General features: G+C 37.9%; 1 protein-coding gene across 1 annotated transcript in view; it reads right to left on the bottom strand.

Moving 5' to 3' along the window:
- The window catches only part of ank2b (ankyrin 2b, neuronal), a 75,946-nt gene that overhangs the window by 20,041 nt on the left and 40,173 nt on the right, over positions 1–15,732 (bottom strand). The window contains exons 34-43 of the mRNA XM_016540838.1: positions 14,145–14,270; positions 13,940–14,062; positions 13,365–13,397; positions 12,855–12,876; positions 5,047–10,020; positions 4,380–4,457; positions 3,945–4,076; positions 2,657–2,806; positions 2,330–2,510; positions 2,163–2,238 (exon numbers count right to left, since the gene is read on the bottom strand). Coding sequence (XP_016396324.1) covers positions 2,163–2,238; positions 2,330–2,510; positions 2,657–2,806; positions 3,945–4,076; positions 4,380–4,457; positions 5,047–10,020; positions 12,855–12,876; positions 13,365–13,397; positions 13,940–14,062; positions 14,145–14,270 — 5,895 coding nt within the window. The remainder of the gene's footprint in view (positions 1–2,162; positions 2,239–2,329; positions 2,511–2,656; positions 2,807–3,944; positions 4,077–4,379; positions 4,458–5,046; positions 10,021–12,854; positions 12,877–13,364; positions 13,398–13,939; positions 14,063–14,144; positions 14,271–15,732) is intronic.

Raw genomic sequence — 15,732 nt, 5'->3', positions numbered from 1 at the left:
GAGTCTCTTTGGCTCCCAAATCGGATGACATTAAAGTGTAATGTGGTTTTATATACAGGCACAGGTGAATCAGGTGAAAGGGGTCTGTGTTCATTTATCGATGTAAATGATTCAGGAGATGATATTCTGGTTTCAGGCAATACTTCTGATATTGGCTTGTTTTCATTATCTGAGAGGCCTGACTCAAATGAATCTGATCTATACAGTTTAGTGGGTATGAAATTTTCCCACACTGTTTGAGTAAAGCTGGGAAGAGGAGAATCAGGGGAAAGGCATCTCTGGTTATTGAGAGATGCAACTGATTCAGGGGATGATGGACGACTTCCAGCTAGACACTCTAATGATATCAGATCACAGTCTATGTCTGAAAGTTCAGATTTCAGTGATGGTGATCTGTATCCTGTCATGAGTGCTAAAGAGTCATTTTGAACTTCTGTTGCAAAACATGCAATTGGGGAATCAGGGGGAAGTACTCTATATTCATTTACAGATGCTGTTGATTCTGGAGATGATGGTCTTAATTCAGTCAAAAATGCATAAGGAGATGGAGTATAGCTTTCAAAACTTTTTTCAGTGGAGAGTTCGCTATCTAAAATGTCAGAACCGATGGACATAGGAGACCAAGATCTGTTTGATTCAGGTGATAATGATCGGCAGAAAATCACAGAACCAGGTGAAATAGGTCTTTCTGTGTCATCAGTCACCTCCAAATTATATGCTCCTAGTGAATCTTCTGTATATCCTGTAAGAGGAACCATTTTTTCTCCAGTTGCATGTAATGTTTTGTATTCTTCAACATGTATTGTGAATTCAGGTGTGTAATTTTCAAAAGTTGGCAAAGGCGTAGCTGGCCTAAAATCAGGCAATGGAGAGTCAACAGAGAGAAGAGTGCAGTCATTCACTGAAGTTACAGATTCAGGTGAAGATACTCTTAATTCAGCCATTAATATGCATGAGTCTGGTGAAGACGGTCTATATTCAAATGGTACTGGTGAGTCTAAAGGCAAAGAATCCACTGATTCTGGTGATGATCTATATTCAGATGAAATCATTCCAAGGTTATCAAAATATTCAAAATCTAAATCTGGTGACAATGATCTTAGCTCAACTGGGAATGTTAAAGATACAGGTGTAAGGGGTCTACACTCCACAACTTCAACTGATATTGAGGTGATATATTCCGTTTTTGTGCATTCAGCATCTGTTGGTTTGGTTAGAGTGTTTGGCATGGCTATTTCAACCCTTGCTTCTGAAGAACCAGAATCAGCTATTGGAAGTGATAACATATGTGGCTGCTTAGTAACTGAATCAAGTGACATTTGATTGAGTGTAGAAGGGGTAATCTTCTCTGTAATGTCTGTTCCACTTACAAGTGCAAAAGACATGCTAGGTTGTTGAAGAGGACCGGAAATTATTTGAGTTATGCTTTGTACTCTTTCAGTGAACAATTCTGTGATTCCAAACTGATTAACATCACTATCTTTGGAAACATCTGAAGATTCTTGTACACAGACAGGAATGATGTTACAATTCCCTTCATCCACAGAAGAAATCTCATTTTCAGGGAACCTATAAGTCTCTACAATTACACTATTTTCACATAGCTCGGGTAAGACATAACTTTCACCAAAAAGGGTTCTATAGAATCTGTCAGAAACTTCCTCAACATGGCGCTGTATATACTCCTCACTCTCACTTGGTTTCTTTAGAAGTGCAACCTCATATTTATTCGATGAGGTAGAAGCAATTTCTGTCTTTTCATTTGATGGGGATGTAAAGAAATTAATTGCACTGGAGACTGGTGAGGTAATATAATCTTCAGAATCTTGCTTGAGTTCCACAGACAACTCATTGAAATCTGGCTCGGCATTCTCAGATTCCAACAGGGTGTGCCCAAAATCTGACAAGGTTGTTTGTCTCTGTCTCAGCTTGTACTCTTCAATTGAATTAATGGGTAGGACATTCTGTTCATCATCCTGTTGGGTGGATACTGGGATAAATTGACCCCCAGTCGCTCCTAACTCTTGGAGAGGGTCGTTCACAGTTTCATGTGTATTGTCTGATGATTCATTGGGAATAGTACCACCTTTGCAAACTGTGCCATAAACGTGAGACTGCAGTCTCCAGGGAACAGCTTTGTACAGGGTAAAGAAGGGACTTACTCTTTTGATAGTGCCAGGGAATTGTTGTCTCAGTCCAACCATATCAACGGAACTATGTGCTGAGGCTCCGACCACCCTGACAAATAGAGAATCAAATTTAAATCACTTGTTACAGTATATTATTAATACATTTTTAATGGTATAGGTCAGGAATAGAATTAACTTACTCTGAACCCATCTCTTTGTCTGTCAGCAACCTCTCTTTTTGGGTATCATCAAGGGAAGATACATTGCAGGAGAGATCCTCGACAGATGCCACCAGAGGCCCAAGTTCTGATCCTTTTTGTGTGACTTCTGCTCGCCGACCTGGCCTGGGGCTGTCCATGTCCTCCTGTAGGGCTGAAAAACCTGCAAGGCCAACATAGTTTCTGTTGAAATGTTGTAAAATCATTGTAAAAGTGACTCTGATCATCTGCTGGGAAAGATAAATAATATAATGTGACTTTCTAAAAAAAACACCAACCTAATAAGTTTCAAGTCATTATCATCCATACCTTCACTATGATCCAATGATATGGTTTGCTCAATTTCTGCATAGGTGTGTGATGACTGGTCTTGACTGAACTGGATGATTTTTGTTTCGATGAGATGAACAATGTCCATACGATTTATTTTTGTAAGTGTCTTCATCAAAGTGGTCTCTGCTGATAAGCGGAGAGATTATGTTATGCATATTTTTGTCTACTAGAATGCAACTGTCAACCAGACAATGTGATTGATCCTCCATCTTTGGCAGAACCCGCTGCCACAATGACATAACATCGTAATTTGTTTCCTTTTACTATGCACATAACACTGGGCATTACTACATTTCCCCAAGTCAAAAGAGCCCCATGTCTCTATGATGTTCTGGTGGTGAGATACGGCTATTTCATATTACATGTCTGATGGTTATTTTTCACCCAATTTTTCGACCAAATATTATATGTCTGATCACTTAAAAAAGTCATAGCACATATTTCCTAATTTAGTCAATCAGTTTACAACAATGGTGAGTTAAGTGCCAGAATGAAGAAGAAGAAAAAATTAAAGCTACGCTACGGAATATTGTCCTCTCTATTTCCATGATATTGAAACATACAGTTGCATGTTACTTGCAAAATATTTATTTTACATCAGTAGTTTTTTGGCACTTCTGTACAGTGTGGATGAAGATGATGGTTACCCCATGGTTACTGGTGCTATCTGTATCAGAGCAGATTTGTCATGCTGCACCAAGACAGTAATACAATATTCCAACAAAGTCTATATCAGAAAAAAAAGTCATCAGAGCAGGTATCATATCTGCTACTGTGGTTTGGATCTTGTTTTGACACAGGCTCTGTTGCTTTTCCTTTTTGATTACATACTCTCTGGAGTTTGATGTTTTGATGATTCCACAGAGGTCAAAAAGGGTTGCTGTTTAGAACGGTTCATGTTCATCACCAAATAGCTGATTAGTTCAAATTGAATGCTGTTTTGGGTACTGTTTTTTTATGTACTTGCTCAAAAATGTAATTTTGTTTTTAACCAAAAATTTTCCTGCATTCCTGATGCATTTTTTTTTAATCTAATTGTAGAAAGTTTATTGAATTAAAAAGAATTCTGTCTTTTAAGCAGTTGCTGCTGAATTAATTACAGAAAAGTGGATTCAGAAGGATGCTGCACATTGGTGCTGGCTGAGCGGAAAGCTTAATTATTTAAATTTACTAATCTCAGATTTAATAATGTTTGCTATCTGGTGAATAGAGCAATGCAAATTTAGATATAAACTAAAGGAAAACACATGATCAGTAATCTTACCTGTAGCATTTTTGCCCTCCCTTTCTTTCCATAGCCTTATGAGGGCATGGCTTTGGTCTTGTAGAGAATTTGGATTCTCATTTCTTATCTGATTGATCTGTAGCTCACTGAATTCAAGCTCTCGAGCCAATTCTGATTGAACAAAAACGCATTGGTAATAAATCATGTATTTAATTCAGACCAACAAAGTATTATGGAACAAAAGTGTCCTTACTGCAAGGCAATATGTGTTGAAATAAGGTTTACAATAATAAAAAGTAGGCATGACAATTATTGCAAACAAATGCAACTATAATGTAAAAGTATCCCAACCTCTTAAACAATTCTACTATTTTAACCAATAACAACTATGTATTTTCCAGTATTGCTGGGTCACTCTTAAACCGTTTTGAATTTCTGAAAGCTGGTTAATTGATATTCAAAAAAGCCGCTTACCTGACCAGCTGAAACCAAGGTGATCCGCTATTAAAGCCAGACGCCCCTCTTTCCTGTCAGCCTCATCCTGTGGATCTACTGCAAATTCCAGCAAAGCAGCAATAGCCACATAAGCACATAAATATAACGCAATTTTATTTATTTATTTACAATTTATCATTTAATGTTAAAATAAATAAGGTCACTGGCTTTCTCATGTAGAAAATACATCAATGAATATTTTTAACTATACTTTTTAAACCAACATTTCTGACTCATTTTAGATTAATTTCAACTTTCAAGCAATGAGCAAATACTAGGTAAACTATCAATCATGAATAAATACTAAGAATAACTCTCCTAGGATTTGCGAACATTGTAAAGAATGTATCAACAGTATCTCACAACTCATGTTTTAAATTTAACCAATTCTGTCATAATGTAATATGTATAGTGAATATACTGGCGAAAAACACTATAAATACACCCCACTGCATTTGGTGTTATATTAATGTTGAAATTTAAGTCAGATAAAAGGAAAAGAGACAGTCACAAACATAGCCCATACATCAAAGAAGCACCACGAAGAGTTGAAGCATTAGTTACAACACAGAGAAGCAGCACTTTCATCACTGAGGTGCTGAGGCAGATGAGAAAGAGATAATGGGCCCCAAGAGATGGGGGATACCTTGACATCGGACTTTATCAGCAGGGATTCGTTCCATCTGCGTCTCAACAGGGTTGTCCCATCGGGGCCTAATGACCAAGGAATCCTCAGGGAAAGGCATTTGCATGTCAATGAAAGGTTCACTCTCTATTACTGAGGCATTAATTGTACTGCTTTCATCATCAGACAAGGCAGCAGCCTCATGTTTGTCTTTCTCTGCCTGAGCCAAACTCTCCACTACCTTAGCTGCTTCTTGACTAATCTCTTCAAAAAATGCAATGGACTGTTTGTTTGTGTCAGTTGGCCGACCCTTTTTTTGTTTTGCTGGTGTGGAAGTTTGAACTGGCATGCCAGGCTTTCCCCTGACTGGTATTCTTGAAGGAAGTGTCTTAGTTGTGCTGGATAGGTCAGTGCTTGTTGGACGATTCTGGTCCTTTTTGGTTGGTTTCTTGGTGGAATCACTTTCACAGAAGCTCTTGGCTTTGGAAGACTTTGTTAAACTGGAGGTGATGGATCGGCTTGTGTCTGTCTCAGATTTTCTCCTTGATTGAGGTTTTATGGGCAACTTTGACTTCTTGTCCTTGGCATGTTCTACACATTCAGACCTGAGGGAGCTGGCCTTAGCAGGGATTCGGGATTTTGGTTTCTCTTCCACTTTGGAGGTGGACATACCTTTTCTAGCCGTAGATGATAGCGATGCTGCAGTGTAACTTTTAGAGACAGGTTTACTTTGGGATTCTGTCTTTTCAGGGGTTTTGGTTTGTTCTATTACTGAGTGCTGATCTTTTGGGGAGGAATCTGAGGACTCTTGGTCTTGTTGGGAATTAACTGATCTAGTAACTGTTGACACTGCTGTCTGGACATTGGCTATGACATTGTCAGAGGAACCAGGATCAGATACTAAATGTCCCTCACTCATAACTTCGTCTGATTTAACCTCTAACATTGTTTGGTCCTTCTCTAAGGTTTTGGTTGAGGCAGAGTCATCCAATTTGATGGGGGTTTTAGACTTTGAAAAATCTGACTTTGTAGCTGCAGCCAGATTATCCCCAGCAGGAGAATGTACAGATAAATCTGTAGCCTCTTTAAGGAGCTCTTCATCCTCCTCTGCTTTTATTTGCAAAGAGAGGTTGCAACCAATCTTATTCTCAGCATCATTGGATGCTCTAACAGGTTCATTACCTTCATCTTCAGCTATGCCCTCTACAATGGGTTGCTCTATTTGGTAAAATGCAAACCCTTCCTCCTCGTAACTCCTTTTTGTCATGTCTATCGCACCACTTCTTGTCATCTCAAAAAGTTTTCCTTCTTGGAAAAGGAAAGGATTTTGTTCACTTGTTGGTGTACCCTCCTCAGTGGGTGTCCTTGCTGGTGTTGTGTCTGGAGTCGCCCCTTGGGAATGCCGATCTACAGCCAGACCCAAGATCTTTTGCTCTTCCTCTTTGACTCTTGCTGCAAATGCATCATCATCTTCTCGCATTGAATTCCAGGCGTCTGTCTCTGCTTTTGCTGTAACTCCCCTAGATTCAGTCTTAGGAGGTTCCTCCTCAGCATCATCTTCCTCTGTGTCATCATAAATACATATTTCTGGTTTAAATGTTTCTTTTGTTTGCCCAATAATAATTGGAATAGTATCAATATCTAAGCTGCCACTACAAATATCAACATAAGATGTCCCTGCATTCCTCATGTAATCCCCTTTAATCTCATCCGTTACATTAGACTCTTCCTGACTATGTGATTTGTAGTCAACATTTTGGTAATTAGCTGCCTCCTTCTGCTGTTCATGACTGTAAATTTCTTGATTTCCTTTTGATCTTTTTAAGCTTTGCTCTTTTTGTTCATCAGTTATATTTTTGCTGTTAGAGCCAGTTTTGTTTAGCTGTACTAACTCTGAATCAACATTATCTTTTTCCTTAAATTTCTCACTATGAGATTCTTGAAGGTGTGGTTTTATGGTATGCTTTTCTGAGACAGACTGAGGTCTCCTCATTGCTGATTCAGCTGAAGATGCTGCACTGTGGGCCATGGTTTGTTGAATGTCGTCAGATGTTTGGGGGCTCTTATGAATACCTGCTGGAAAAGGAGAGGGAGGTTGTACTTTAATGATCGGTTCAACAGACCGTGCTATCTCTGAGGCTTGTTTGAGTTCACTAAACCCAACATCATCCACAGAGAATGTTTCATGTTTGGACGCAACCTCAAACAGTTTGAAGCTGTCATCTCCTGCATCAGACGCTACCAAGGTCTGAGAGGATTCACTATCTTTTCTATTGTCCTTTTTGTCTTTTGCATCTTGCTCCATTTCATCAAAGGTTTTTATTTTGGCAGCCATTTTAAACATCTCTTCCTCTGGAGTAATTTTCCTCTGTGTCAGGCCACACTTCAACTCATCATCTTCTACTGTCTCCTCTGGGATTACTGATGGCTTAAAGGGAACAATCAGGACCATGGGGTCTGGGGTTTTGGGATTGACCTCATCACTTACCTCTTCAGAACTTGGTGTGTCAGGTGAGAGAGGACTCTTACCCGAACTTGTCATCAGGGACGTCTGCTCACAACTGTCATCGTCGGCATTACCCTCCTGTTCTTTGAGCATTCTACTACGCAAACTGTCTGGGGGGATTTCAGGGGCTTTGGAGGATGTCAGGGGCCCTGTGGTCACACTGGGTTGTTCTACTGTAGGTGGAAAAGCCAGGTTGGTTTTCATCTCTATGGGGCTGCTTTCTAAAGAGTCACGACATGGGGATTCTTTTGTTGGACTAGGCTCAATAGAGTCTGGGGTTTTATTGGAAGAGTTGTCTTCCATCAAGGGACTACCCTCTAAAGAGTCCTTGTGGCTAATAGTAAAAGAGTCATCAGCTACTGGACTAAGGTTCTCTGAATCTTGTTGTCTAAGAGGTAGCACTAAACCACCATGATCCTGTGTAGCTGCCCTTGAGGCCAGGGAGTCAGCAGAAGTTGGTATTGATTGACCGTCAAAGGATTCCTCATCGCTCAAAAAACACTCTAGTGTTTCAGATGTTCTTTTTGTCAGTTTACGAGATTTAGATGGCTTGGATGGCACAGAAACAACGTCCTTATCAACAGAAGTTTGTTCACCCTCAAAGTTCACCCCCCTATTTCCATGAGGAATAGACATAGACTCACTTTTTGTTGGTTCATCCACTGCTTTGCTCAATGCTGGATGATGAACTGTAGCTTCAGATGCCTGTTCATTAGTTGTCTTTATCTCAGTAGAAAAGGGAACAGATACTTTACTTGTCTTGACTTTAGGGGTGACTGCTACTGATTTTGAGGTCTTTGCAAGTATAGACTGAGCTGGTTTTTTCGGTGATAATGAGAGGCTCTCGGGGCTTGTTTCTGGAGTCTCAGCCATGCCCTCATGTTTGTAACTTTCTTCAGAACTCAATGGAGCTTCCACTTCAGCAAGGCTGGCATTGGACGAGTCGACCAATGCTTCATGTCTAATGCTGTCAGAGCTGTCATCAAATGCACTGTTCTTTGTACCGTTGTCAGGCAAAAGATCTCTGCGCTGTTCTGACAAATTTTGAGAAATTGTTGTCATGCTTGAGTGAGTAAAAGGACCTGCTGACACTATTCCAGAAACCACAGCCTTACCACTCTTTTCCTGTGGACATTGACGCCTCTTTTGACTTGCTTTTGTATCTTCTTCAATGTCTTCAGATTTTTTTGTGTGTGGACTACTTTTGACTTCTTTTTCTTCGTGGTGATCTTCAGGCTTTAAAACAAGAGACACTTCTTCATGTGAGGGTGCTTGGGGAAGACATTGCGACTTTGTGAGGATAGCCTCTGGTTTAATCACTGTTGTGCCTTCTGTTTTGGAAGGACCTTTGTGCTCAAAGAGCCCAGACTTTCTTTTTGAGGGGTCTTGGCCAGTTTGAAATGCTCTCATTAGTTCTCTTACAGACATGGTTTCTTCTAGGGCTCTCCCAGGCTCAGAGCCTGTTGACCTAGAAGAAGACTGTTTCTGGGGTGAAGAAGTCTGTTTTTTCAGGCCTGATGTTTTCTGATCTTTGACAACAGAAGATGCTTTGGCTTCTGTTGCTTTATATGGAGGTTTTTGGCCTGTTTGTTTTTTCTGACCTTTTTGTTCTTCCTCTACTTTCTTTTGAAGAGCCTTAACTTTCTCTTTAATGGAACCGATTGGTGTCTCCTCAACCACTGGTGAAACAGGAGACTTTTTTTGGTATCCAGGGACGGGTAGAAAGGCATCCCCTTCGGAAGACTTCCCAGTGTTTTCACTAACAATACTTTCAGATGACTGGGTTTCATCTGTGTGTCCTTGAGACCCTTTTCTTCTGATTGGCTTTTTTACGTCTGTTGTATGGGCCTTAGTGTCTTTTGCCACTGTAGGCACTATTTTCCGACCACCTCTGCGCAGAACAACCTCAGTGAACCTTTGCTGTGATGGAGACTCTTGGGATTCAGGCCTAGATGTATCAGGCACATCCAATAAGTATTCCTTAACTTCACCACTGGGAACAGTCTCTATGCCAGGCCTGTCCCTAGCACCCTTTGGTCTCTGTGATCCTCTGTTGACTCGAACTTCCTTTAGAAGTGATTCTTGAGACTCAAAGGCAACCATCATTTTTGCCTCTTCGATTTCACTTTCTGTTAGTAAAACCCACCCCTCATCCTTCCTATATGAACGGCTGTCTGTTTTTGCAGACTCTTCCTTGTCACATGTTCCACTTCTTAGAATTTCACTAACCTTTTCCAAATCTTCTTTGACTTTTTCCATTATTTCAAAAGGCTCTGCTGACACCTCCTCAACCCCATTATCTAAATAATCTCCTTGCATGGGACCTGCTTTCTCTGAGGAATCAGTGGTCAGAATAGCAGTCATTTTGATAAGGTCTTGTTTCATCTCTGACACTTCAGATAGTAAATCTGGACTTGCTAGGGCAGGGGAGTCTCGGATCAATTGTGTTTTCAGGAATGATGTTTCAGTTGTTTCAGTGTCTTCATCATCTTCCATTTGGATGACATTTAAGGAGCAAATTAACCAAAATTTAAATTAAAGGGACAGAGATTGGAAAAGGAGATAAGGGATAAATTCAAGTTTCAAGGACCAGAAGGCATCAAGATGACAAAAAGCTAAGTGGACTGTGGGATAATGAGTGGTGGAGTGTCTACTGGACTCATGGGAGAATAACAACTGCAAAGCAAATACTAACCAAATCTTAAAGACAACAGAAGAATAAGCAGGAAACTTGCTTATTCACATTTGGTTCAACAGCACACTCACACACAAACAAAACGACAAACTAACGCGATAATTAAAAAGGGAGACGAAAATAAGCCAACCCAAACACTTGGACATGTACTGAAAAACAGTGACACAAAGTAGACATTGCTCATGTATAACTCATGACTACAGAAGAAAGAAAGAGAGAGAAAGAGAAAGAGAGAACTCAGAGAATTCAAGAGAGAACTTTATAAAACTGAACTTAGTAAAACTTTTTTTAAAGAAAGCCAGTGATATGCAACTAAAATGGAATAACAGTAAAAAAATAAATATGTTTTTAGAATGTGGAAATAAATGCATTTGAAAAACAACATAAGCAGAATGTTTATCATAACTGAAAGTTTTTTTCTTTTTTATATTAGTAGTGGCAATGATGTGTTAAACAAAGCGCAGTTCTGAAAAATCATTCACACACACAAGACAGCATTCAAAATAATCTAAGTAAGCTGTTATTTCCTTAGTAAACTAACATGTTATTGTGTACTAAGTTCCATATAGTAATAAATCTATATTCTAATTTTTACTTACACCTAAACATTAACCTAATGTATGTACTATACTTATAGGTCACATTGCATAGTGTGGTGATTTGATACTCTCTAAAGCAATAGTAAGCAAACTATACAATGTTAATATCCAACTGATAAAGCCACACATCTAATAAACAAATAAATAATAAATACAAACAAACTGGGCAATGACTAGTTTAAATACAGGTTTATATCATATGCCCACTTCAGTGTTTTGTACATTCTTACAGCATCTAAAGAGAGGGAAGAGTCTTGCTAGTCTGGCTTATTTTAAAAAAAGGCACTAAAAAGGTACTAATGAGAGTGACTCATACAGATTTAGATGGAAATCATAATTTGCTTTGCAGATTGTTATTGTGTAATGAAGGGAATAGGGCACTAAAACAGTTGAAAACAGAAACATCACCACAGTATGAATGAAATTCACATTGTGCATAAAAAGTGATTATTCAAAAACCTCTCCCTCTATCATGATTCATAAACCGATCAGAATGAACTAATACGAAAAAAGAAAGCTACACTCACTAATATCACTTAAAATAAGAAAATGGGGAACCACAGCTGTGCACATTTTTATTTCCCTTATTCAACATACTAGATTCAGATCATGAGCTTGTTAGAAGAGAGCCGAACTGAACTGTGTGAGATAAGACAGACATACAAAACATGTAGAGCAATGGGTCCCCAGAACCAAAAGAATAGTTCACCAAAACTGAAAAATAATCCACAAGTAATCCATGCAACTCCAGCCCATCAATGAATGTCTTGTGAAGTGAATAGCTGCATGTTTGTAATAAATCCCTAATTAAAACGTTTTTGACTTTTGACTTTTTTAACCAACTCTATCCACAATATTGCTTTCTCTAGTGAAAAAGACATCTCGTCTAAATCAGGAGAGAAATACCCAAAGATCAAGCACCGTTTACAAGCAAAAACAGTCCAAAACAATTCTAAACAAATATGTCATTGGATGTGAGAGGACAACAGTGGATGGGCTTTTTCACTGGAGGAAGTGTTATTATAGTTTATGGACTCGTATTTTGACCAGAAGCAATGGTTTAAAGTTGAAATGCCTTAATAAAGGATAGATTTGTTTCTTACATGCATGCAGCTTTTTACTTCACAAGACCTTAAATGATGGACTAGAGTTGATGCAATGCTAAATTTCTCTAAATCTGTTCCGATGGAGAAACAAACTTAATTTACGTCTTGGACGACATGAGGGGGAGAACATTTTTAGGAAATATTCATTTTTGGGTGAACTATTCATTTAAAACCACTGGTCTAAAGAGAGAGAAAGGTTGAGTAGTCAATATAAAATGGGTGCTTTTGTGTATCATATGCGTATATTAATTAACATAGCACAATGCAATTAATTACCACCTAAAGATAGATGTTTGATAAAATGTTTAAAATAACACTACATAATCTTTGGTGCTCTAGCGGTTAATAAATAAAATAATTGCGTCTTGTGAAAGAACATTGTAACCAGAGCTAATTTGCGTACTGGGCTACTCCGTAGTGTCCTGCTCGGTCTAAAATAGTACCAATATAAACATTATAGGTGTACCTTAGCGAGTCAGAAAAAGACAAAAACATGTTTCGGTAGATGTATTCATAATCTACCTGCTCATATAAAGTTTGTAAATTTTGAACAAAAAAGTTACATAAGACTTATAGAAATTTACTGTTAAAATGAGCTTTTTCAATAGCAAAAGGAACCCATTTTATATATTTTATATATACCCTTATGTATATAATTTAATAGTAATTTTTGTTGTGATGTACAAAGGAATGTGAAAGACATGTGGCAATCATTACACTGAAGCTTATATTAACTTTAATTTAACTGAGAAAAGTGTTGTACAACAGGCAAATAGTTAACTCACTCAGACACAAATAATTGTTTTTGGAATGTTAATACCATGCTTTGCAAGTTATTTTACAGTGGTGACATTCTCATTTAGTAAGTTAAGTGGAAAGGTGTCTGGTGCAAGACAACATTTTAATTAAGCTAGACATCTTACATTTCTCAAGTGTTCGGCTTGTCTGTAAAGAAAAACAGGTGAAGAAAATTCAGTTGTATACATGCTATGCATTAACAGACATACATATTTTTAGCTTAAAACTGCCAATTTACTTTCTGATTTCATGCTATTTGACCCCACATAAGCTGTCTGGATGCTGACATTACATCTATCACAGCTGGTACAGCAAACAATATATAGTTATGAGAAAATGTGTGTAAACCCTTTATAATGATCTGTATTTTATGCATTAAGCCATTGCTACTAAAACAAACAATCAACAAAAACAAACAAACAAACAAAAAAATTAAGGAGCCATTCATGATATTCTAAGGGTTTCAAAACATTTTCTCAGTATTAATGTTCACATAACAGCTAATCTCTGTGCACTTACACAATACTACTAGTACTACTATTAAAGCCAGTGGGACTGCAGACTGGAGTTTTAAACTGAGATAATGGAGGAAAGCAAAGGGCATTTTGTTAAGTAAAGTGCAAAATTGCAGTTACCTCCTCATCAGGTTCTTGTTCTGAATCTGATTCCTTTGAGGAGCAAAAAGCAGCAAAAGAGGAAGAGAGCGCCAGAAGATAGAAAGGACAGAAGTACAAGAAAGACAGAAGGGGACAGAGAGAGCAGGCAAAGCATTTATCACAGCAACAGAACATGTCTGAGGCCAGCCAGTGAGGTGTGACAGGGGTTAAGTGCAACAGAAATGCATAAAAGCATTTATCAGTTTTAACCCCAATACATTGCAATATAAAACAAGGTAATAAAATAAAGAAATAGAAGGAAAAGATGGCCCTAATGATGAGGCTTTCCAAATAACCACAGCAATGAGTTGTGTAATAGACTAATTACATTTTGTGGTGCTTCAACTACGTCTGATAAAGTTACTCACATGTTAAAGTTTATATAAAGCTATGTAGATATTGTGGCCTGAAACAATCATATAATGGCAACGTAATACATGCAAAACTGCCATAAAAGCTGACAAAACAAACAATCACAAAAGAAATGGAAATTTCACTGGACAATGCATTTTGCAGCTCTGTAATGTCAGTAATAGCATAGGGCATGAACTTACCTTTGAGTAAGCTGGCAGGGTGATGTTTAAATTGCATATTGCACTATGAGTCAAAGTCCTATAAGATCGTGGCTCTTTTGTGAAGGACAAACGTCCACAAGGCTCTTGAGTGTTGTCTCGTATCTACAAGTGATTCACCAAGTGTGCAGTTAAACCATTGTATGAATCCAATTCTAATTCTTCAGATATATCATAGTTGACTTACTTTGATAAAAAGAGCCAGTCGATTCTCTTTAAAGGCATAGAAGCTGAAGACATGATGCTGACCACTTTTTGTTAGAGGAACCAGGTTTCCAAAACAGTCTACATAGATTGGTTTACCTTCTAATACCTAGAATGCAACATAATAACAGTCTCTTTGTTAAAACGCATTCAAACGTGTGTGTGTGATTGTTAAATAATTTCCTAAATGCTGATGGTAATCAGTTTTGGGGAGAATGTATCATATTCTTTTTATAGAAACCATTACTAAATTATATACTGCAAGAGCGGGACGATCAGGAACCATGTGACTGAGAAAATAACATGTTGATTAATGTGAGGGGAGGAGAACAAAGTTAGGATAGTTACATCCTAAACTAAAGAGAGTGTCTATATAACTGGTCAGAACCAGAACAAGTCATCTACTGTAGCTAGTCTAGTCTAATTTAAACTTTGCCCCAAAGCTTTAGTTTCCCACTCATTTACTAAATGGTTTGTTCAGGTCGGGTCTGTGAAATAGAATGCATTGCTAGAAACTTCTGATTCACTTTTCTAGTCTCTAGAAAGCCATTTTGTAAACTTTATTTCCTTCTATCTTTCAGCTTGTTAGACGTGTGTTAGAACAATTTACATGTATTAGAATGAATAAAATAAATTTTTAATAAAGTACTGTCTTTAAAGAGTATTGTATTTAAAGAGAAGTGTCTTGTGCTCTGTGCTTACAAGTTAATGTCTTAATCTTTTTACCTTACTAATAAATAGTGATTTTACCGTACTATTATTCTAGGTGGTCAACAAAAGTAATATCCTTTCAGTTGATAATTATGGCCAGTTCAACTGATTTCAAGATGATTCATTTGATCAGCTGTAAAACAATACATTTGTTATTATCTCAAATTCTCTTTCATTTAAATTCTCCCTTATACATATGAGACATGCTTGAAGCTGCTGTAAACCAGTACGTGTAAAAAATGGCCAGTCTATTCTGTCAAGTTGCATCAAGTTGCTAAACACTTTACAGCTAATTTTTACAGTTAACACTGCAGCTGTGAAAAACTATGTTGAATTCCAATTCTGAACAAAAATTCCAATTAGTTATGTCAATTAATGTAAGTATTCATGGTAAACTGCTTTTTTTTAGGAACACCTCTTTATATGTGGTAAAAATCACTGCAAACAGTCTAAAAAGGCTTTATATATATATATATGAATATTTAGTTTCTCGGAATGTTAAAAATTATCAGAACCAGCTGATAACTACTTCCCTTCTGGTAATAACTTCCGCCTTCATTTGATGTGGTCTCTCAGCTTGTCGATCACATAAACCAGTCACATTTTTTACAATAATAATGTGGTTAAAAGGTGTGTGTAATTGAAATGACTTCATCAAAATAAAACTCCCAACCAATTACTATTCAAGGCCAATTGGTTGGGAAACACTAGTTCCCTTTCAGTCGGCCACTCTCGATGTCACGTCGGATGACCGACGAAATTGGGATCTCGCTTAGAGAGACCAATCTACTTCGAGTGTAAACTAAACGAGCCAATGCACATTGGCATGCGATTATTGCATCCAGCTGCCGCTGATCACA

Source organism: Sinocyclocheilus rhinocerous, unplaced genomic scaffold (assembly GCF_001515625.1).
Source record: "Sinocyclocheilus rhinocerous isolate Xijiao unplaced genomic scaffold, SAMN03320098_v1.1 scaffold36, whole genome shotgun sequence".
Classification (NCBI taxonomy): Eukaryota; Metazoa; Chordata; class Actinopteri; order Cypriniformes; family Cyprinidae; genus Sinocyclocheilus; species Sinocyclocheilus rhinocerous.
This window is presented reverse-complemented; position numbering and strand designations above follow the sequence as displayed.